Source organism: Musa acuminata, chromosome BXJ1-7 (genome assembly GCF_036884655.1).
Source record: "Musa acuminata AAA Group cultivar baxijiao chromosome BXJ1-7, Cavendish_Baxijiao_AAA, whole genome shotgun sequence".
Classification (NCBI taxonomy): domain Eukaryota; kingdom Viridiplantae; phylum Streptophyta; class Magnoliopsida; order Zingiberales; family Musaceae; genus Musa; species Musa acuminata.
This window is the reverse complement of record NC_088333.1, coordinates 5,695,190-5,719,246: the sequence shown is the minus strand read 5'-3', so window position 1 is coordinate 5,719,246 and position 24,057 is coordinate 5,695,190. Positions and strand designations below refer to the sequence as shown.

The 24,057-nt window shown below is 37.7% G+C and overlaps 2 protein-coding genes across 10 annotated transcripts; both read left to right on the top strand.

Moving 5' to 3' along the window:
• The first annotated feature begins 432 nt into the window (after positions 1 to 432).
• On the top strand, positions 433 to 19,239 carry LOC135582440 (light-mediated development protein DET1-like). Of its 9 annotated transcripts, none has more exons than XR_010514948.1 (13): positions 435 to 867; positions 5,325 to 5,752; positions 5,881 to 6,109; positions 9,169 to 9,339; positions 11,698 to 11,766; positions 12,011 to 12,067; positions 12,201 to 12,281; positions 12,358 to 12,522; positions 13,250 to 13,345; positions 15,561 to 15,660; positions 16,075 to 16,212; positions 18,091 to 18,172; positions 18,366 to 18,459. XR_010514948.1 is itself a non-coding variant. In XM_065191251.1 (12 exons), exons 1-11 carry the CDS (start codon positions 796 to 798, stop codon positions 16,209 to 16,211), a joined length of 1,605 nt encoding a protein of 534 aa, XP_065047323.1. In that variant the 5' UTR covers positions 435 to 795; the 3' UTR covers position 16,212; positions 18,986 to 19,239. The 9 variants fall into 9 exon arrangements, 5 of the variants coding, with proteins under 5 accessions (XP_065047323.1, XP_065047320.1, XP_065047319.1 ...); XR_010514946.1 differs by having other exon boundaries at positions 17,983 to 18,172; XR_010514947.1 differs by adding an exon at positions 16,867 to 16,969 and having other exon boundaries at positions 17,983 to 18,459.
• Positions 19,240 to 19,389: 150 nt separating this feature from the next.
• Positions 19,390 to 22,650, top strand: LOC135678432 (pentatricopeptide repeat-containing protein At4g14190, chloroplastic-like). The gene is made up of 2 exons (XM_065191252.1): positions 19,390 to 20,313; positions 21,385 to 22,650. The coding sequence occupies exons 1-2, from the start codon at positions 19,912 to 19,914 to the stop codon at positions 22,543 to 22,545; spliced, it is 1,563 nt and encodes a 520-aa protein (XP_065047324.1). The 5' UTR covers positions 19,390 to 19,911; the 3' UTR covers positions 22,546 to 22,650.
• The last annotated feature ends 1,407 nt before the right edge of the window (positions 22,651 to 24,057 follow it).

Here is a 24,057-nt window from a genome sequence, read left to right as displayed (position 1 = left end):
GGTTAACTCGTGGTACAATAATTTCGATCATATGATGTTGAGGTATTAACTATGATTTTTATCACAATATTAAGATTATAATTCAAATATAATTACAACAAACCAAAAGTGAAAAGTTAGACCGGTGAGTTATCCTACAAGAACAACGGTGATCTAATGGCTTAGAATGATTGTATCACAACATAAATCACTATAAAAGGGAGGAATCATGCAGGTGGTAAGCAATCATATAACCTCTTCACTCTAGACGAGAATACCAAACCAAATAAGGTTAGGTGTTGTCGATGATAACTTTTACTAAAAGTGCTTGTCAACTTGCATTGTTGGCTTAAAAGCAAAGAGGCCGTTTGAGTGGGTATATACGTAATTTCGGATAAATCAAACCTTTTCGACTTGTGATCTGATCTCGAACGTGGTGCGGGAGGTCTGCGGACTCGGGTTGCATCTCTGTGTCGATCGAGTCGTGGTGTTCCCTACCTCGGGCGTCTCTCTCGTTCTCCCTCCGTGTCACTCTTTCGTCCTCACAAACTTTGCCTGGCGAGAAGCGACGCTGTTGGCGGAGGCACGACGCCCACGGGGGCCTCACTCGAGTGGAAGCAAGTGCCACACGAAAAGCTCCTCCTGCTGTTACCCTAACACCACCGCCACAACTCCACCACCACCACCACGATTCCAATTTCTGCGCACAGGTGCGGCCTTAGAGAGGAATGCGCGTCTCGGCCACAGCCGCGCCTTCCCCATCTCGATTCCGGCGCGCGGCTTCTCTTCCTTCCCCGGTGGCCTGCGGTAGCATCGATGTTCAGGGGCACCAACGTCGCTGCCAGGGTCTTCGAGCGCCAAATCCTCACCCCTCGCCCTGGTGCAAGCGTACGCTCTCTTGCTCCTCCTCCTCCTTGTGATTCTACTGCTATCGTTTGCGTCAGTTTCCGATTAGGACCAGAATCTCTCCATGTCATCATTCTTTTTCCCACATCTCAACAGCAAAGATTGCCAAAATCCCAAATAAATGACTTTATTACCTGGATTGGCAGATTTTCATGTTAAATCCTTGTGACGTTAGAATTGTGAAACGCTGGACATACTAACGTACGATAAATCATACATGTGGAAAGTTCTTCTCACCTTTAGCAATTTGTATTTTACTTCGCTTTTGAACTTTTGACCTTGATGGGGTCAGGTTTTGGTCATCCATCCGAAAGGGAGAGGATGGATTCGACCAGATCCTTTTATTTGAATCGGCAACGTCCCAAACTCATGTAGCACCACAGAATGGGCTGGAGGGCAAGGCTCCAGAGTGTTGTAGGTTCAAGTCTGAGAGCACATCCACCTCATAGCATTGAGGAACCTGCAAAACAAAAAGAAGCATAGTTAGGAGATACTCTCTACTAAGAAGCTAGAGCTTCGAGAGCGTCAGCTATGGAAGAACAAGAGAGGGAACTTCATGTTATCTCTGTGTGCTTGTTGTTGGTTAGTGTCTTTTTTACCTCATGGAGGCAATTCTTTACAGTGGCAGGAGAATGATAATGTAGCGTTGGAGAAAATCCTCTTATCTACACGATGACAGCGAATAGATGTAGCTCTGATATGTTTTTTTTATTTGGTAAAATCTTGATGACCGAGTCGGTCTGCAATTAGAGGAAGACACTGAACCTCTTTTGATGCCATATACCAGGCCGACATAGTTTCTCTGTAGGTTTGAGCTTGGATTATAAAAATGCAGGTTGGATAGTACAAACTCGGCTTTACCAAGGCACCATAACACTTACCGATCTGTGCCCCATCCGAACTAGAGTGCATATTCATTGCATGCTGGGTGCCAATTTGTGTCTTGCAGATTTCCTGGGTCCTGCCTACATAGGTATGCCGAGGTCGTTTGAGCTGAATTGCATGTTCCAAGCTCATCTGCATCGACCTGTCGTTATTTCAGTCTGGTGAGATGCTGAATAAATCTATCAAGAGAGTTGGTGTTACCAGACGTCGGCGTTTGACTGATATAAAATATTTTCCCACATCAAACCTTCATATATGTCTAGCTAGGGAAACAAAACATTCTTGGATTGGGCTATGATTACAAACAAATTAGCCCTTCGAAGATCAGCGGATGACTTAACACATAATACTAGAGGAGCAGAGTTGCTGTAACTGCTAACCATGTAAGCCTTATTGTGGAATAATATGAACACAGTGGTGACATCACTCTCACTAGATTGTTCCTTGCTTAAATTTAGGGTTGTTGGTGCTTATTCTAGTTTTAATGGGCTTGTTATACTTTCGTTGGAAAAGAGAACTCATTGATATAAGAAGTTTTGGTAGTCTAGGATTAGCACATTCTGAACTTGGTAGTTCATATTTATTCAATTGATATCCACTTTCCTCTCAAGAGATTCTTATTGGTCTCAAGTTCTCTATTTGAAAAGAACATGGCAAAACTTAGCTTGCAATTCATTTGATTGATATTAGTTATTGATATTGGCTATAAGACAAGCTTTAAAAATTTGTTCCTGAGTCACCTCCCACTTGCTTGTGTGAGTTATATGAAGTTTGGACCATGGGCTTGTATTAACTGTTTGGATCTTGAATGCATCATTATATGTAACTGGACGAGTTAAAGCACCATCCCACTCTCCCTTCCCCATCCTTAGCAACCCTTCAAAAAAAGAAGATACATACACGCACATGTAAGCATGTGCTTTTCTTCTTGGCTTTTCTGTAATTAAGATCATGGAGTTCAATAGATATCCTATTTTTGTTGATTTGGGGCCACAATACAAAAGAGTTGCTTGCTTCTTGTTTGGAAAAACAAGATAAAACAAGCGATAGGGTCTCAGCTGCATGGGGTAAGCTACATGGATCTTTTCCAGATTGAGCATGACTAAGTGCAATATTCCTGCCCAAACTATGCACCATTCTATTATGATTTTTACTGTAAGAGTAACATTCCTAGTCAAACCATTTATTCGTTACATGGAAAGTTTGTGATATTAATTTTATTTCGGATAATATGATCCTTGCTATTGCGATGGTTTCCTCTTGTCAAACTGAAACAACAATGAATTGAGTTGGCAATGACCTTTGTTCTCACTGTGCTTCTTGGATGGCTATGACTTAAATTCTTGTGACACAGTTAGTAGATGACTGACTTGTTGGAGGATAGGATTGTGTCTCAATGGCCTTTCTAGTTTCTACATCTTGCTAGACTTCATCAGGGCTGTGCACATGTTAGAAGAAATTATAAACAAAAGTCTCATAAGTCTTTATTATTTTAACCATATTAAAGAACTTAAAGGGAAGGCTGGGTTCATATATACAGGTCTTTATAGTACCCAGTGCAAAAGATATCTGTGGTCTTATATTACTCTGGTAAATAACAGATAAAACAAATAAAATGGAAATGCAGTCGAAAGTGTAATGGGCTTTGAAAAAGAAAGATTGTTAAAAATTCATAATGGTTGAAGATCCTTCTAGCCTGGTTTATGAGCAACAGGTGATCTATGAACGGTTGCCTGATTATGTTCTTTCTGCAAATGCCTTGGTCATAAAAGGAATTTTGTAGGATTAAGCTGAATTTATGCAAGAATGGAAGCCTAAAACCATGAGTTCAAAGGTAAATGATTCAAACTGAAGCAACAAGATCTTTGTAGGGAACATTCAAATCTTAAGGATGGTGCTTTATCTTACTTTGGTTTTTGTTATGGTGAGGCTGGAAGTGAAACTTTGAAAGTTTTGACATTGCATATGTATGGGAAGTCTGTATCGCCATTATTGCAGTTGGTACTTAATTCTAGAGAGGAAATTATGAGTGAGCCTGATATAGTGTAATGGCATATTTCTAAATCAGGTTGTATGGTGCATATGGGTAAGATTTCTACTTCTGTAACTGTTATTGTAGAAGTGTTGAAAAATGAGTACATCTCATTTCGACTTATATATTATAGTTTAGTGCAAAATGGAGAGGCTTGGTGGTTTAAACCTATAATAGATTATGAAATTAGAGTGGAAAGGCTTACTAGGAACTGTTGATGGGAAGAACTAGATTAGTGGTTAGAAACTTAGAAGAAATACTTATGTGAGCCAAAAGGCAAACCAGCCTAATGAAACACAGATTCTTTTATAGAGAATTCATGTTATAGGTTGACTCTCCCATACAGGTAGAATAAACCATCATATTTTGTTGATTCCTATCAGATATTTGCTTTTTGTTTTTGCATCATCTGATAATTTTTGCTGCTCCTGATCTTTGTTTAGTTTCCTAAAAAGGAGTTGTACTATTTTAGGGATTGCCTTATGCACTGAATCTTACCATGTCGGCAAATTGTGTTGGTACCAGTTTAGTTGCTGCTCTCTTCTTTCTTTTATGGATGGATTCTAAAATCAAGTTCTTCCCCCCATCTTATGCCACAAGTATGTCTATGTTGACGCACAATGACATAATATACAGTGCCATCTGCTGACCAACACAAATTTGTCAGTCGCACATCTATCCTATCTTTGGATGGGTTACTATCATGATATCTTAGCTGCAAGTTAACTGTCACATTGGATCTAGTTCTTCAATTTTCTGCTCTTGATCTTGTGCTGATACCAGTCGGCAGTCAAATAAGTATCGTCTCTGTACAGTTCAGTGTTCCGGCACTCAGTACAGGTTTTGACCAGGGAGAAAAGTGGGGAGGAGGAGAAAGAGAAGAGGACTGGTGGCAGAGGCGGAGAAGTCAAAGGAGGTAGAAGTGGAAGAGGACGTTGAGGAGTAGGAGGTGGTAACCCAGATGAGTAGGAGGTGGAGGGGAGGATAAAGAGCACATTGGGGGAAAGAGACCACTTTGAGAGAAAGAGAGAAAAAAGAAGAGAGAGTGCTTGATAGAAAGAGAAAGAAAGAAAAAGAAAAAGCAAAAAGGGATAGCTATTGCAACTGGCAAAACTAAAAAAAAGGTACCTGTATCAGATACTAAGCTTACTACCAGGTAGCATCTGGTGCTGATCTCCTTACCAGTAAGCCCAGTATGGTAAGCTTTTTGCACAGTACAACTCATATTGGATTGAACTTGGCGAAATTGCCTGGTTCACAATCCGTTGGCTGGTGGATAAGTAAATTCTGATAGGTCGGTGGATAGTTTCTTAAACCTTGATTTGGGGAATGATATGATAAAGATCTTTTAATGATGTTGACATTTACTAATAACATTTTCACTTCTGTTAGAATTATCTAATGCTCCTCCTGCATTGTCTTTACTATCTCTGATTCATAATACCATTATCTGCTGGGTGTCTGAGTTTATTTTAATTGACAATATCTGGACAAAATTTAACTTGTTGATTACTTTCTGCAGATTAATTTGGTTAGACATTTTTATGAGAATCTGGTTCCTAGCTGTACTATATGTGATATTGATTGTCCAGATCACTCATTGCGTAAGATCACGGATGATGGTCGGTACCTTGTAAGTTTTAGCAGGAACCTCCAAGATATCATAGTTTACAGACCCACATGGTTGTCATTTTCATTCAAAGGAGAAAATTGTGATTACCAGAGTTTGACCCAGAAAGCAAAGAAGTTTGACAGCTTCTTTACCCAGCTATACACTGTATCACTAGGATCTAGCAGTGAATTTATTTGCAAAGACTTTTTTCTTTATTTGGAGGATCCTCAATTTGGCTTGTTTGCAACATCCACCGCACAAAGTCATGAAGTTCCTGCTATTGAGGGTGCAATTCATGGAGTCCCTTCAATAGAAAAAATAACATTTCACCTTGTAAGGTACTTTGACTTAAGTTACTTAAGGGAATCAAGTTCTATTCACAATATTTTTTTCTTTGTTAGATCATGAAGCTTCTAAAGTTTCACAATTTTTCTAATAATTTGTTAATTTGATATATTCTTGTCAGACTTAAAGACGGAGTGGTAATGGATGAGAAGTCGTTTTGCAATGATTTTGTCAACCTAGCTCATAGCATGGGGGTTTTCTTGTATGAAGATTTATTGTGTATAATGTCCCTAAGATATCAGACAATACATATTCTTCAAGTTAGGGATTCTGGAAACCTAGTTGATGTGCGGAATATTGGTTCATTCTGCCTAGAGGATGATGAGTTATTTCTCAGCTCTCATGCTCAGGTGAGTTTTTTTCATTCATCAAGATCAGTATCCTGTCTCTATGCGAGTAATCAAATTGTACTCATCAAATACTCAAATGCACTTGCCTTATTTTTATTATATTGCTCTTTTAGTTTTATTGCTGCAGCTAGATGCTCCCTCATATTTGCCTATGTGCCATTTGAGTAAAAATCAAAGAAGAATTTTCCACCAGATCTACCGACCAAAGATTGATAGCTCAAAATCTCATTCAATAATGTTTTTTTGAATATGTTAGCTAGTTTAACCAGCAAAAATCTTGTTGTTGATAGCAAGATCAATCCCCTTTGCCACTTTGCAGAAAAAAAAAGGTTCATTATCTTTTTTAGATGATTAGATCTGCTTTTGTTTCATAACTGTGGCTGATGGCTTGCCAGTGATATTGTAAGAATTACATGTCGAGCTATGACCATATTTTTTTCACCTTGCTGTGAGGAATAATATGTAGCATTTGCATCTTTCTTTAACTGCAAGCATTTAGTGTTTCTTTGTGAATGCATTGATTCCGTCATGGCTTGGCAGAATCTGATAAACATTGCTGATTATTACTTGTTTGTCCAATATTAAATACTTTAAAGAGGTACATACATTTGCTGCAAAAACATAGCTTTCAGGTCTTTTTAGTCTTTGGATATTCCTTATCTTTTTCTAATGATAGTTAATTATAAAGTATGCCCAACATGCAGATGCTTATGTGAAGGAGTAACAGAAGACCACGTGTTCCTAAGAGCTTCCTCTATTTAAATACGTAGTCTGTGAGAAACCAGCATACGGATACGAACCAGATCATGAAATAGCCTACAAACATCAAAAGATGCATACATAGGTCAACTAAGAGATAAAAGGTTTCTTTTGTGGCGTTGTTCTTTTATTGGCTTTGGCCTTGGAGAAGTCCTGGAAACTCTAGATATCTTCCTTCGACACGCTTTGAGATTTATGTAGATGGTTTATACTTTTTTTCAAGCTGGAATCCTTCAAATTCGAAAAACTGCTGTATCTTTGTTAAAATTCAAGTATGAAGCTCCTTTAAACCAGGAAACTTGCTCCAAACCCCTTAAGATCAGACCTCAGATGCCTTAATCAAATCTAGGGATATTCCACAGTGACCAAGGTGTGCCCATATGATCTAGGGCCCTACACATGGTTGGCCTAGCTATAGATATGGCTTGATCCATGTGGTCAAGGCTAGGTCCATGTGGATCAAGGCTAGATCCATGCAGATTAAGGATACATCCAAATGGATGTAGCCTAGATTTTGGTTCATCTAAGCTAGATCTGCATGGATCAAGCCTAAACTAATATAGATCTGGGCTAATTTCATTCAGATCTAGGCTTGATCTTCATGGATCTAGGTTAGATCAACCAAAATCTTGAGATTACAGTAGGCCCTAAATTAGGTCTGAAATTTGAAATTTAACCTAAACATGCAAGAATAAACATAAACTCTAACCTATTTTGCTGGATCCACTGAGTCTAGAGATTGCATTAAGCCCTACATTAGGTCTAAATTTTGAAACTTAGTCTAAGCATGCAAGAATAAACATAAACTGTAACCTAATTGCATGCATCTAACTTCCTAGAGATTCGATTTGGAATTACCTTAATTTGAAGAGGAAATGAATAAGATCTTGATTTATACTTTTCTTGTGGAAATCAACCTCCCCTAATGATCTTCATGAAAGAGAGTTAAAGAGGGGGTGAATGGGGTGTGTGGGGGCTTTGTTTAGGTGCATATGAAGGTGCCAACATATAATTAACAATTAGTTGGTAACCTCACCCTCCTAGGTAAGGTTGCTGCCGGTACATACTTGCACAAGGCTTATATTGGGTGGTACCATGTATACTGGGACCAGTTGGTTTTAGCTTCTTCGTATACCAGTCCCCTGTCTGAGTGGTCAATACTAGCACAGTTGGTGGTCTTGCAATCTGTTGGATCATATCGACCTACAGTTTCATCACATAAAGGATTCAACCCACCTTCGATGGAATCATGACAATCATTATATTTGAAGTTTATTATGTTTAATGCCTTTTGAAGAGATAATTTGTTCGTGTATACAGTGTATTCTTTTAGATATAGCCTATATTACTTTTGTGATATATGTTTCATTGCAATACATGTTGTTTTGCAGACTAAAATCCCTTTAATTTTTTGAACCTTGTTTGTCTTTACCATGAAAAGTAGGGAAAGAAAACTTAAATAGAGATTTTTTAGACTCTTGATCAGTCAAAACTGGCAAAAACGTATGCATGGCACATGCTGGGCCTACCTTGTCTTTGTATGCCAGCATGTGCCAGACTTGGTCAGACTATGGAGGCATGAGTCCGATATTCAAAATTGAGATCCTTGTTTTGATATTCCATTGTCAGTACCACTTGTATCGTACCACACTGGGTGGTATTGCAATCTATGGGTCACATCGATCTACAGTTTCATCACACAAAGGATCAAACCCACCCTCCATGGACTCATGACTATCATTATATTTAAATTTTTTATGCTTAATTGCTTAGAAAAGATAATTTGTTTGTGTATACAATATTACAATGTACTTTTTTAGATATAGCCTATATTCCTTCTTTGATATGCTTCATTGCAATATTTGTTGTTTTGTAGACTAAAAACAGTTTAATTTTATGAATCTTGTTTGTATTGACCATGAGAAGTAGGGAAAACCCTAAAACAGGGACTTTTTAGCGTCTTGATCAGTCGAAACCTGCGAAAACCTATGCATGGCACATGCGTACCATGTTTTTGTACACCATGGACTGGCATGGATTAGGTATTCAAAATTGAGAACCTTGTTTTGATGCTCCATAGGCAAATTTTTGGTTTGGTTGCTACTGTTTTCCTGAAAGTACTAAATTTACATTTTTCTTCAGCTACTTTGTTCCAGTTAATTTCATTGCTGTTGTACATTTATTAGAATGGTTTGGTTTTGCAGTTGTAACTGCAATTTCTTAAATTCAAGTTTTGTTGTGCTTCTGATTTCTTTGATGATAACATGGTGACAAATGATGTCAATATTCATTTTCTTCAGTGCATGACAGTTCCAAATAAAAGCAAACCAGTCGGAAGTGTTCATGAATCGGCTAATGGCATTCATCACCAGCCGGTTGCACAAGCAAGCTCTTGCCTTACTGGTATCAAGCAACGTTTGCTTTCTTTTATTTTTCGCAAAGCATGGAGTGAAGAAGCAGATCCAATTTTGGTATGCTAGCAAACCTCTCTTCAAATTCTCTTGCATATTTCTGAATCAACCAACTTTCTTGGTATCACAACTAGCTATGTTGGGTTTGAAGTTAATTTTTAGTAAGTGTTGCCAGGCAGCAATTTTACATGGGCAATTGGAGATTGAAATTTGAACCAAGGTTCTAAATTTTGAATGGTACCACCCTTACCGGGTGGTACGTACCGGTCTGCCAGTAGACCGATACGCGGACCGCCTGCTACTGGGTAGAACGCTTGATATAGCCCTATATCGGATGATACAGGACTGTATCAGGTAGTAACGGTCGAAATTTCGACCGTTATCGCCTTGTTTCGGGCAGTAACTTTTGACTGTGATTGCCCTATTTCGGGCGGTAACTTTCAATTGTGATTGCCCGCTACCAGGCGGTATCAGCTTGGCTATGGCGAGGGAAGAAGAAGCGTCGAGGGAGAAGGAAGAAGAAAGAGAGAGCGTTCGAAGAAGATGGAGAATCGGGAGAACCACGATGCGTCCCGATTTGGCGCCGCCCTCACTCGACAATCCCAATCCAGGAGGTAACAGCCAGGTGGCAGCTAGAGTAGTAGAAGAGGTGATCTCCTTCATCGCCTCGTTTGTGATTCTGTGGCTTCTTCTTCGTCGTGTTCTTCGCTGAAGCCCGGAGATGTATGCGGCCTTCGCCACGTTCTTCGCCGAAGGCCGGAGATGTTTACGGCCTTTGATGTCTTTGTCGTCTTCTTCGCTGAACGTCGCAGATGAGGAGATGAAGGAGATCACATTAAGGCGATGAGGAGAAGAGGAGGCGATGTCGTCGAGGCAGCGTATGCTTCCTTTTTAGATTATATATATATATATATATATATATATATATACACACACACTGCTCGGTATGCCCTGACGTACCTCTTGGTACTCCCGTACCGTATCATATCGAGCAAAACTCGGTACACTGGTACGGTACGAAATTTCAATCCTTGGTTTGAATATAAGTTTGTCAAAAAAACTTTACCTTTGAAAGATTGTCAAACTAGTAGTTGTTCTACAAGTAATCAAATGTTCATATCTTTTCTTGAAGTGAGTAATGAGATCATAAGATGCAAAAAAATCTAAAATCATACCACAATTTGTTCTACTCCCTATATCTAAAGCCCTCACACACACTCCTTTAAATTCACCATAAATTCTCCCTATATGGTCATTCAAATACCCTGCAGTAATAAGTTTTTTAGTTAAAGGTATTTCCTAAATTATTTCCTTTAAACCATTGTATGCAATTTCGAATAATACTGTCCGTACCAAGCAGTATGTACTGGTCCGACGGCATACCAGTATGCGGACCGCCCGCTACCGGACGGAACGTGCTGAAGTGCCATAGCGGGCAGTCCGCATAGCACTGTAGCACTATAGCACGTTCCGTCCGGTAGCGGGCGGTCCGCATACCGGTATGCCATCAGACCGGTACGTACCGCCTATATCGGGCGGTACTATTCAAAAATGCATACCATGCATTTGAGTAGGTTAGCATATTCTGATTCTTTGATCCAGTCTTATGGTTCAAATTTATGGATCCTCTATCAATTCTACATCAAAGTGAGATTAACAACCTTGATTAGTATAAGAACAAAGTGTGACCAAGGATTCAAGTTTCACTCAGTGTGGTATGTACTGATCACTGACACACAATATATTGACGTTACTAGTCGGGACAAATCAAAGATAAAGAGGGAGAGAAGAAGGGGGAGGAGGAGTGGGGTAGAGGAGGTAGAAGAGGAAGAAACAAAGGAAGAGGAGGAAAAGCAAAGGAGGAGGAGGAGCACTGGAGACAGGAAGAATTGATGGTGCCAGTGAGGTAATGAGCAACATGGAAAGGGGATCAGGAGGGAGAGGAGCAGGGAGGAATATAGAAGTAGAAAAAGATATTGTCAAAAAAATAAAAAAATAAATGGTAGGGGTATCTGGCGAGAAGCTGACTGCTCGGTATCCTTGGTTATAAAGTCAGATGGTTTGCTTGGTACAGTAGTATCACCATGCAGTATGCAGGGTTTCAGATCAAACCGAACGAAATTGCCTGATCCAGATGCTGATTTCTGATCGGATCAATAAATATTGGATGACACAACCTGTTCGATCAACTTTTAAAACCTTAGGTAGATATTGGAGAACATTGTAGAAATAGATGATAGATCAACAAATTGTGCAGCATTGAGGTCAAAAAAACATTTTAAATCTCTAGATATTGGAAACATCAATGTGCACAATAGTTTTGAATTCTTGTTTTTCATCTCAATTCTCTGCTACAACATATTTTGGTTGATAATGAAATACTTGATCAAATATATCTAAAATATCTTTTTGTTCCAGAGGGTTCAACATCTTAAGAAGAAGTTCTATTTTCACTTCCAAGATTATGTTGATCTCATCATGTGGAAGGTAAGCAGTTACAGCTTTGTTTCAAGTTCATATTAGCATATGCATACTTAAGTGATAACTCAACCCAAACTCTTTTATGTCTTCTTAAGAATTTTTGTAATTTTAGTTATGTGGAGCTTTATGTGTTTTTCTTTCTTATTCCTGATTTTTGGATTCTCTCCTCTCCTCTATTCTTCTCTCTCTTTTTCTAATTTCCTTAGTCTATATAAGTGCAGTCAGTAACTTTTAGGGGTACTCTGAACAGGCTCAGTTTTTGGATCGTCATCATCTTCTAATCAAATTTGGTAGTGTTGATGGAGGAGTAAGTTTTTGCATCTTGTTGTACTTTTGGACATTGCCAAAAATGATATTTTTTTGATATATTGTTCATTTTCAATCATATATGTACTTTTTTTTTGTGAATTACTATCCTCTTGATGAATTTAATAATTTAGGTTTCTCGGAGTACTGATCAACATCCAGCTTTTTTTGCTGTGTATAACATGGAAACAACAGAGGTCATTGCATTTTATCAGGTAATGGCTTCTTTCATTGTATCATTGGTAGAGAACATTCTCATTGCCATAATTTTGTCCACAATCTCGTCTGCAGAATTCATCGGAAGAATTGTATTCCTTGTTTGAACAATTCTATGACCATTTTCATGCAAACTCAAGAGAGTCGGTGCATGCTAATTTTATTTCATCCCACTCCAATAATATCCATGCTCTTGAACAACTTTGGAGCATGAAAAACAAACAAAGCAGTTTCTCACAGGTAAACCTCATTTCTTGAAGTGTTTGACATAAGTTCTCTTCATAAATAGGTATTCTTTGCTGTGTGAATCTGATATATTGTTATTCCCAAGTTATACAATGAGAAGACATAGGATTAATGGATTTGATCTCAAATGAGTTGGCTTAACATGGAGCAACAACAACATTACCACTGACTGGCATGTCACATCTCAACAAAATGGAAATATTTGGTTTCAATAGAGCACAACTTTTTGCCACTTCCTCGTTAACTTGAAGTCACCTCATAGCACATTGTTAGTCATGACATTCATGAGAGAGCCTTTTTTTGTCTTTAATCTACAACATGAATAACTAGCCATAATTTCTTAATTATTTGAGTAGGCTACTTGAACCTTTTACTGCTATTGAGGCACTAGACAGCATATCTAATTATTGGATAGACCATTTAAGTCTCTTTCTGTTGGTTTCTATCAAAGTCTTCTGATCTTCCTCTATCCCTCCTTGCACCACTAATGCCAATGGGCTCATATTGTGTTGAACATACAGATGCTAAATATATTGTTTTTATTCTCTAAGTACCATTAGTGTTACAGTTTTTTTCTAAATGTTAACTAAACAAAAGCATTATTACCTAATATTTATTTGTAATTTGTAGTAGTCAAAGCGTGTTATTGGTATCCAACATGATCCAGGACTTTATTGTTTCTAGTCCAGCTCTGTAATCTGATTTACTTCTTTTTTGGCAGTTTGTGAAGAAGATGATGACTTCAGTACCATACACTTGTCAGTCACAAAGCCCTTCCCCGTATTTTGATGTGTCACTCTTTCGATATGATGAAAAGGTCTTTGTCTATTAATCAGGTTTTTGTTTAGAATATCTATTGGTATCTCTTACATAAAGCTTTATATACATCACATTGCATGCGTTTCGGGTTTATTTTCTTTCTAATTGGCCATTGATTAGTTCATCTATGTTTACCTTTTTCAATTTTTTACTTAGCTCTCGAGGGTTGGTCTTGGTACAAATTCTCCTTTGCGATCTAGGTGACAGGGTTTCGACTAACAAAAACCTTTGTGTTTTGATTTTTCCCTAGACCTTGTATTGATGGGAGTCTCATACAATAGGTTTCCTTTAATTTTTACTTAGCTTCTTGTGCATCTACAAGATAGACAATAATTAAAGAATATAGCTGTAAAGGCTAAGGACACTTAGTATTGGAGTTACACATAATGGCATATATATACTGTTTGAGTTGTTTGTAAGGATTTACTTGTAGAACTTAATAACTACTCTGCAAGTAAGAACAATAATTTATTAACCCGGTGATCTCTATTAGTGTATCAGAATTCAAATGAAGCATTTTTCTCTTTCAAGGGGGCCTTGCTTGGCGTGGCTTGCACTTCTGCTGCAACTTGATAGCATTTTCTTGGATACCATTGACCACATTCTTTTCCTCTGCCTTCTTGCTACCTAGGTTTGGATTACTTATATGAATGCAGTGTCATTGAGCTCAGTCTTGCCCTCTAGTAGGATGACTAGCACACTGTAAGTCTACACTGACCAGTGTTTAAAATACCAGACAGACATCAGCAGAAAAGAAGGAAATGTTCAAGCTTTAAAGGTTCGTAATAAATATATAAATATATAGTTTAAGAAAGTGCAATACAAAGAAGAGACTATATCTGAAGTCAGGCAAAAAATTAGATCAGGAAGAGATCAGATATGCTAGATTTATTTTTACAATGGTAATTCTGATTCATGTCTCGACGTAGGATCTGTTGAATATCAACAGTAATTTTTTTGTGTTTACAGAAAAACAGAAAGTAAATTTAACAAAATATTTTTCTTCACAAAGATTACTCTTATAAAGTTAATTTTTATTAAATATTCCTAATGACATGGACCTAGTGATTAAAAATAATTCAACAATTTTAAAATATGTTAAATTTCCAGTTGTGATTAACTTGTAAATCGAGAAAAAGAGGTTGGCAATTCAGTTTTCCATGACTGCTGATTGTTACCATGTCTAACAATAGGATCCTTGTCACGATCACCAAACCAACAAACCAATTCTATCATCATTTCAGAAAAAGCTAATGATTGCAGAAGTGGTGTGGTTCCATGCTTACTCTTGCGACCATCCTGTAAGGGACCACTAGTGCGAATGGAGGGGCCAAGGGGAGAGGCACATCGTGGACTTAGTCTGAGGAGAGGGATTGCCATGGCAACCATTGGGAATCTGATCATCATGTTTGTGAGAGAGAAATAGAGAGAAAGGAGCTCACCCAGAGTCCAATTCAGGAAGATGGAGGATAGTGAAAAGGTTTTGGTTGAAAGTGATCGCTGGTGAGCAGAGAGCTTTGTGAGAAATTAGATCACTGCCAGTGTTTAGGCAATGTTGTGAAATGATTTCAAGCAATGCTGCATTGGGGAACAATTACGTTCAATTCAAATGTAAAGACTCGCACTTCTCACTTCTCAGTGTGTTGGTCTTAGTACACACTTGAGGTTGAAGGTATTGTTCCAATCTGGGAGCAAGAACTTTTGACTTATCTAATTACAGATGAAGAGGAACATAACTTTACACTCAGAAAAATTAATTTTGAGTAACTTTGAATTATGTTGGTGGTCCATTGGTTCAACCTGTGGTTCATGTACTTTCTGCTGGTTTGACCATATTCAAGTCTTTGAGCATGGGCTAAATTGGCAGATGAGATGGTTCCTGGGCTATTGGTCTGGTCTGGTTTTTTGAACCTTGTTCCTGACCATGACCAAGCGAGTGATTAGTTGCTAGTAATACCTTTCCTTTTTCCAATCTGAACTTCTTTCCCTCTGGGTATTTGATCTGAAATCCTGTGCTAATGCATCTGTGTTTATTTGATACTTGTTGAGTGGTGTGACAGTAAACAATTAATTTTGGTAGCCTTCAGAATCTGATTAGTTTCGTGATTTTCTTTTGCACAATTTGTATGCTTGGGCTATCAATTTGTAGTTCAGTTCTTTGTCGTTTTGATATATTGTTGGCCTCTGATGGCAATTATAAATTCAATTTGTAGTTGATTTCATCAACAGACCGGCATAGGCACTCCACTGATCATCCAATAAAGTTTATTTCGAGAAGGCAACCAAACGTTTTGAAATTTAAGATAAAACCAGGTAAATCTCGTGCTCATATTTGATTCCAGCTTTTAGTGACTCTTGCACATGTCGCTACATGAAAGCTGTGGTCTGATCATAAATATGCTATTCTTGTTTGGCTTCCACTTCTGCTGCAACTCAATTTCTTGATCACTATTTGATTCTTTTTCACAAATATATTACTGCTTTGGTTTCATGACAGCTCATATTGCATTATGGTACTTCAGTCTATTTATGCCATAGATCATAGTTGTTCACTTTGATGCTTTAGTCTGTCTGATTCCACTAATTACTCAATTAGAGAAGCTGTATGATCTTTTGTGGAATAAAATGGTGAATCATTCCATATATTTTGATCTACTGTTTGGGCACAGCTGAATCAAGGAGATTTTTTTAACATGGTTTTACTGGACACTGATTTGTTTGATGTAGGACTCGAGACTAGTGGTGCCGAAGCAAGGACAAAAAAAATATGCTCGTTCCTTTTCCATCCATACTTACCTATGGCACTTTCCATCCAACAGACATACATGCAACCAACTGTTGTGAATCTACACCTGCGGATGTAAGGTACATGTGTTTTCTATCTTCTAACAGTGAATGCGAACCGAGCAGCGCTGCTTATTGGAAGTGTTGCCATCATAGCAAGAATTCAAACATATTGATGATTGTTTAAGAAACTCTGTGACTTTTCTGATCAAGAGTTTTTGGGCGGTTGCAAATTAGGATCTATGGGGACTACAACATATCCAAACTGTGGTCTGGCAGCTTGCACCATTTTGGCGTAGAACAATCTTCACATAGTATGCAGTGATTTTTTCACAAAACTGGATCTCCTGAAGGAACACTTGAAAAGCTTGCCAATGGTTATAAGAAGTTGGAGCACATTATGAGTTCTAAAGATTAAAGGAAAGACTTCCACCATTGAAATCACATGAACAACTGAGGCCTGTGATAGTGATTATAGTCCAATTCTCATACTAATGCATTATTTATAAAATGATAGTAAATATATGTTGGTCACAACATAATTTAAAAATGATATTAGTAATAATGCAATGACTAATATGAAGAGTTAAATAGACTCTGTTGCATTTGCTGGTAGTGAAGTATCTTAGACAATTTGGCCAGACAGTACTACAATGTCCATAACTGACAAGGAATATGCATTACATTGGGCTATTACATATGGGTTATAAATTAAAACTATACTTTTATTTGTAGGATCTCATGTTGGACTAATAAGAGCTTGGTTGATCCCTTTTTTTGGGTCCTTGGTGTGCTAGGATTGAGGTGGTCCTCCCTATCCGTTAGGCTGCATCATAAGGTTAGCCATCAATATTGTTTAGCCAACTTTAACTTCTTTCAGCTGGTCTCGATAGAATTTGATCCCATAGACTATTACAATTTTGAAGATTAGCTGGACAAGGTATTAATTAAGTCCTTTACATGGTCAGAAATGTTGATGTGGCATGTTGACCCCTTCCTTTCTTTGGTCTTCCAATTTTTTTAAGCATCGTAGACTATAGCCTACTCAATCAAAAGGCAGTTTGACCATTGGTTAGCTTTCCTTGGGACTCCATTCATTTATCTTGCTCCTTCAATGATATTTGTTTGCACCAGTTATCTTGGTGTCTCGAGTGTTCTTTGGTTTAGTTTCCTGTGATCTTTGATTGACTGAGCATTCTATATGCAGTATGACTTCAACTATGCTTGGTGCTATAAATTTCCACAAGTTATGATTGTAATTGTTTCACATAAGAAAATACCTTCATGTGCTATTGAATCACTTTAAAAGTTAGCACACGCACAAAAGAAGATGTTTGTTTGATTCAGCTTTTAATGTGGCACCAAGACATCTCGAATAAGCCAAAAATGACCAGCATGTGACTAGTCCAGTGTTATGTTTGTATCCAGAGACAAATACCCTATAGGAAAAGCTGATATGCGCTCATTTGGCTAGGACTTAGATTAAGTCCACCATCAGGATCCATTCAGATCGGATATGAAAAATAAGTTGTTACAAGGAAAATTGTATGTCCTGAACTTATAATTGCCTAAGTTGGTCTATCTGGAGGAATCCAATATTATTTGACGAAGAGTGTATAAAGCTAGATTATATCTAGTGCATATCTTTACAAATCCTCACTTCTCAAATCCACTATCGTCTTAGTTGTATCTAAGATTATGTGGTGGTTGTAATTTTTGGAATCCTTGTACCTCCTTGCTTCATATGTGGGGAGATATAAAGAAGTTGTTGTGTGTCAGGACTTTTAGGATGAATGTAAATTCTAGATATTTCATTGAAGATGATACTCTAGCACTAAATTGTTATTTCAGGTTTTGTAGAACATGCCAGCAATTAGGTGCTACTGGCCAATTGAGTTGATATTTGACTTGAGCATGATCTAAAGGAGCCACAGATTGTTCTCTTTTTGCTGCAAACAGGGGCTGATAGGGTTTTCCTGAAAATGCTGATGTTCAAAGGGCAAGTCGAATGAAAGTATTCATCTGTCATATCATCTTTGGGGTAAAAATCGATTTCATTTACTGTTACCCTTTGGACTTGTATACTAGTATCCTTGGGCTTGGTTTAGCTAAAGGCAAAAGTTAAATTAAAACTTTATCATTGCTGATCATGGGTTGAAAGCAGCAATTGGGGCATAGAACATGTTTTTTTCAAGATTTGTTTTGTTAATTGTTGCTATTAAATTGTTGTGTAGATCGATGGAGCTTGAAGTTATTGTAATACCTGTTAGGATGTTTTGGATTGAAGGATTAGCTTGAAGGGACTGAACATGAGTCAGCACTTTTCTCCCTTTCTTCCAACTATGCTAAATTGATATCAGTGTTCTTATTGTTGTTCAAATTGGTTAAATTAAATGAATCATAGTTTAGTTGGAGCCATCGTGCTCACCAATAAATCTTTTATGTTGTCCCCTTGAGCTTGAGCCTTCCTTGAAGATAATCGGCTCAAATGTTTGATACTTGCTGAGTTGATTTCGAGGCCAAAATGGGTTTTGGCCAAGCTTAAATTTTGTGTGAACACACTTTGAAGACCTTTCAAATCCAAGCCTTTGAATCTTACCTTGTTTTGTGAATGTAGAAGGGAGGGGTTGCCTAAGGTCTTCCTGGAGTTTTAGAGTACTCCTTCTATAGCTTGACATTGCTAAATCATGCTTTCTTAAATTGATTTCAGTTGTAGCTGCAGTTGAGAGCCATCATGCTTATCACCATATCCTCCCATATTGTCCCCTTGAGTTGAAGATAGGTTTGATATTTTCATGCAGTAATTTCTTAGTTTATAGATAATTAATCCACTTGAATGTTTTCCTACTTGTAGGGTTGACTTTGTACGTGTAAAAGGGATAGGTTGGACTGGCCTACCTAAAGCTATAGAGTGGTTTGTTTATGGTTTGAGCCTGTCAATATTGATTTCTGTGGAAATATAGAAATCACCATCTGATTTCCACCATTCTCCGTGCATATCTTTGAGTTGTTAAGAATTGCATGGAAATGTTTATTCCCAATTGTGACTGTGTTTGTTCTCATCGTAAGCTATGATACTAAATTGATATGCCATCTTTCTTATTTCAAGTTTATTCTTTCTTTGAAGGAAGGATGGAGGCATCCTCCAAGAAAACGGATATAAATATGATAGAAATGAGATTCCTTTTAGTGTAGAGAATATTACTGAATAGAAAGGGATTTGTTGACCCTTTAAGCATCAAAATTTATATGAAGAAGATCTAATTTTTACCTCCCCACAAAATCTCTCTATGATCTCGAATTATATTCTACATTAAAAAAAGTGGAGCATGAGTATGTTCAATAAAACTAAGCTTTTTGTGTGAAGAATCTATCGGTATATATAGGAATGCATGACTTAGGGATGATAATACATCTATAAATCATCTTTAGGAGTCCATCAATATGATAAGACAACAGTGGATCTGTTGCATTATTACTGTCACATTAATTGCTGTCGTTGAAGGCGATGAAAACATATTGTCAATAAAAAGGGGAAATATTCTTTTTTTTTCCCCAAGAAAACAAAAGAACAAAAATTATCAGTTAGGTTTAAATTCATAAATGTCCTATCCGTTATTATATGTTTATAATTTAGCTTAATATGCTTAAATCATGTTTAATTATTCTAATAACTTGAAATAAGTTGGGATTCGTACCTTCCGTCGGGGACCGTGTCGTATCTTGCGGGCATTTATCGGAACGAGTACACGACACGAGCAGCAATCCACAACTGAGCCCATGGCAACGGCGACTCACTCTGCGCTCGCTTCGTCTTCGCCCGCGAAGGGCCGCCTCCTCTTCTTTGGCGCTCCCTCCACTCGCAACGCTGCCCCCTCTTCCTCGGTTCTCCTTTCTATCTCGAGCTCACTGCCTTCCTCTCCCACCAGGCTCCGCTCTTCGGCCCGTCCGCCCTACGATCAACGACTGCTGCCCAATGATTGGGAGCTGCGCCACCGGACCCTCCTCGTCGACTCCTTCCACCGGAACAACGACCTCCGGGCCTTACTTGGCGAGGTCTCCGGCAGCAAGGGCTCCGGCCCTCTCCGGCTCCTCGCCAGAGATGGGGATTGGCCTGACGATCACTTCTGGGCCGTCGTCGCCTTACTCGTCGAAACTGGCAGGGCCGACGACGCCCTTAAGGTTTGCCGTTCGCCTCCTGTTGTTGGCGTCTCGCGTGATTTCTTTTATTCAACATTGCCTGGAATTGATTGATTGAAACTGCTTTTCTCTTCCGTTCTCTTCTTACATTTAAGTCGTCTGTGTGTAATGAGCACTTTGCATGTCTTGCCCTAATTCGTCAATGCGAACCATATGTTAGAGCATACTTAAAACTGTCCATCTGAGGCTCATATTGATCACTGTTTTTGTAATCTTGTTTCATTGGCCTGATTGTCCCAAAAGCCTATAATTGGCGGCTTACAGAAGTAATCGCTCGTGATCTTTCCATTTTGATCGATAGACATCTTAGCTCTCTTCGTCTAATTTAAAATATTATTGCAGACAACCTCTTCACTTGAGATATTATGATCAGCAAACTGTAATTCTGAGACTTGGATCAAGTGCATCTGTAATCTAAGGAGTTGCCCATTTTTGTTTCTAATGGTTAGAATAAGTTTATATCTGTTTGCTGATGGAACCTTTGTGAATTATTCAAGTTTATGTTCTACGCTCAAATTACCCTTTTCGATGCAAACCATTTTGGCCAAAGATGACAAAACGTCTTTTTAAAATTTATGCTAACATGTATGCTTGTCAAGAAAGGCAAATGGGGGTGTTACTAGACATGCTAGGAGTTAATTTGCTGCTAACGTTGGATGAACAGAAGCAAAGCAGGTACGCTTTATTCTGAAACAGTATGAAACGGAAGCTGAAACTGAAATTTTGTATAAAGCTTCATCAATTTGTAGTCACTGGAAGTTTGATATGCACCTCATGTAGTACTTTTGCCAAATGTGAATTAGGACATTATTCAGCATCAATAATATTATAATATGCATGGCTACATGCAATACCACCTGAATCTCTATGCATTCATGATCACAACTCTTTGGATGCTTAGAAGGCAAGGAAATGAACTACAGTTGATGTGTGACTTTGAATATGTAACTGTTGGTATTTCTGGAACTCTACTGATGTAGTATAAGTTAAGTTGTATAATCTGTTGATCTTCATGCAAATTAAAACTGATGTCTTTCATTGCATGATAACCAGGTATTTGATTCTTGGAAGAAGATTGAGATGACTAGAACCAGTGTTGCTAACTATTCAAGAATCATAAAGTTGTTTTGTAGAGGGAATTTGATGAGTGAAGCAATGTCAGCAATTCAAGCCATGGAGGAATGTGGTCTTGTCCCATCTTTGGCCATCTACAATGCTATAATACATGGTTTTGCTAGAAAAAATGATTTCGATAATTCAAATGTCACTTTTAGAATGATGTTGGAAGCTGGTTTGTTGCCCACACCGGACACGTATAATGGGCTCATTCGAGCTTATGGAAGTTTTGGACTCTATGATGAGATGAGCAAATGCATGAAGAGGATGGAATCCAGTGGTTGTTTTCCAGATGAGGTCACTTATAACACATTGATTACTGAGTTTGCCAGAAGTGGACTTACTGAAAAAATGGAAGGAGTATGTAGAGTTCTCAATTCTAAGCATATGAAATTGCAAATTTCTACTCTAGTTGCAATGCTTGAGGCTTATGCTGACTTGGGGATGTTGGAAAAGATGGAGAAGGCTTACCATAGAGTTCTGAGATCTAATGGCTTCATAAAAGAGAATCTGATCAGAAAACTTGCTACAGTTTATATCGAGAACTATAGGTTTGCACAGCTAGAAGACTTGGGAAATGATATTAGTGCTAAATCTGGCAGAACTGACCTTGTTTGGTATATCATGCTCCTTTCGAGCGCTTGTCTTCTCAGCAAAAAGGGTGTGGAATCTCTTGTTCAGGAAATGAAATTAGCCAAAGTAACAGTCAATATAACTATCACAAATATTCTTGCACATTTTTATTTAAAGATGAAGGATTTTAGATCTTTGGATATTGTATTCCTTCAAGCGAAAGCAAATAAAGTTAAACCTGATGTTATGACATTTGGAGTCTTTTTTGATGCATGCAAGATTGGTTATGATGGAACCTGGATATTAGAACAATGGATAAAGAATGGTTCTCTTGAAGAAGCAGTTGGACTAAAAGCTGATCAACTGGTGGTGGCTGCTTTTGGAAAAGGGTTATTCTTGAAGCTCTGTGAAAAGCACTACTCTTCTCTTCACCCTAAGGAAAAGGAGAAGAAACGTTGGAGATATAGTGACATGATCAAACTTGTTTTCAGAAAGAAATCAAAAGGAAAAGATTACTCAGTGTAACATATCCTTGTCAGATGTCTATGCTCTAACTCGATGATAGTGATATTTAGTTTTCAGTTGGGTTTGCTACTAAATATAATACATTTATCTGAAGGATTTTGTTCATTTACAATTGCATTGGACATTCATGCAAAATAGGATTCAACAAATTAATAGGTATACGCTGTGAGAATCAGAATGTTGTTTGTTTTTGCACATAATATTTCTATATTATGTTCAGATTTATTTTGATCTGTACTGCTGTAGCTGTTGGCTAATATGCCACGAGGATCATTTCTGTACCAGCTAAATGGCACAGATGGCTTCTTAATCCGCCTTTCCAGAGAGTGAAATTTGATGCATATATCTATCTTTCGGCATGGGTATCTTGTGCTTGTCATGTGATGCAACATCCATTTTGAGCAATAAAGCAGTGTTTGTTGCAGCAATGGTTATCGCTCGTACGTGTACCAGTTTGATAAGGGAGATCATTCTATACTGGTACCGTTATATGATCTTGTATTAGATGATACCGGAAATGTACCGATTGGTAACGATCAAAATTTGATCTTTATCGAATGGTATATATCGGTAATAATTATATTTCAATTATTACTGATTAAGGACTAAGATTATCCTATTTTAAATGGTTAAATTGATCGTTTGAACCATTGGATAGGGTTTTTAAATCCTTTTTCCTCTCATCATTCAACTCATTTTACTCTTTCAATCACTTCAATTCTTTGAAAAGTTTTTTCACTTATATTTCTCTCTCATTTTCGTATTTTCACTTAACAAAATTATGATTTATGAATTGAATCAAATTTGGGAGGATTAAGAGGAAGAATACTCGGGATATATTCTCTTTCTAAATTTTTATTGATTTATGACATGATTAAGTCTATTCTATATGGTTAATAACTTAATATTTAATATGTTGTTTGATATATTTTTGATGATAAAATAGTATTAATTAAGGTGTAATTAAGGTATTTAATATTATAATTAGTGCGATTAGTATGTTTAAACGGAACAGATACATGATGACACATGAGATTATGCTAAAAAAATAAATGAGAGTCGTTATAATTGACAATACATTTATTGTGACTACATCGACCAGGATAGAGGAATCATTCGTGTGAATATGCATTTGGTCAATATGTATCTTTATGTATCTCGATATTACAAATTGCAAGAACGTTCTAATGGAGGTCTGTAAATCTTTTTAAGACAAGTTATAATAGGTAAAAGAAGATACAATAAAAAAAAAAAGATAAAAGCTGAATAAAAATATCATAAGGCTATGCAAGAACCACTTTATGACGAATATGAAGGTCGCGATGATGAAATCGATTAAGGTGTTAGAGTTGGTATTCATGCATCACTAGAGTATTAGTACATGTATGAGAAAGCAATGAGATATCGATAACCTAACTTATGATGGGAGCATGGCAGTGAAAGTGATAGTGGCCTTATGGCAGAAGGAATCTAGAGATCAATCAGCAATCGTCTTATGGCATGGCAATGAAA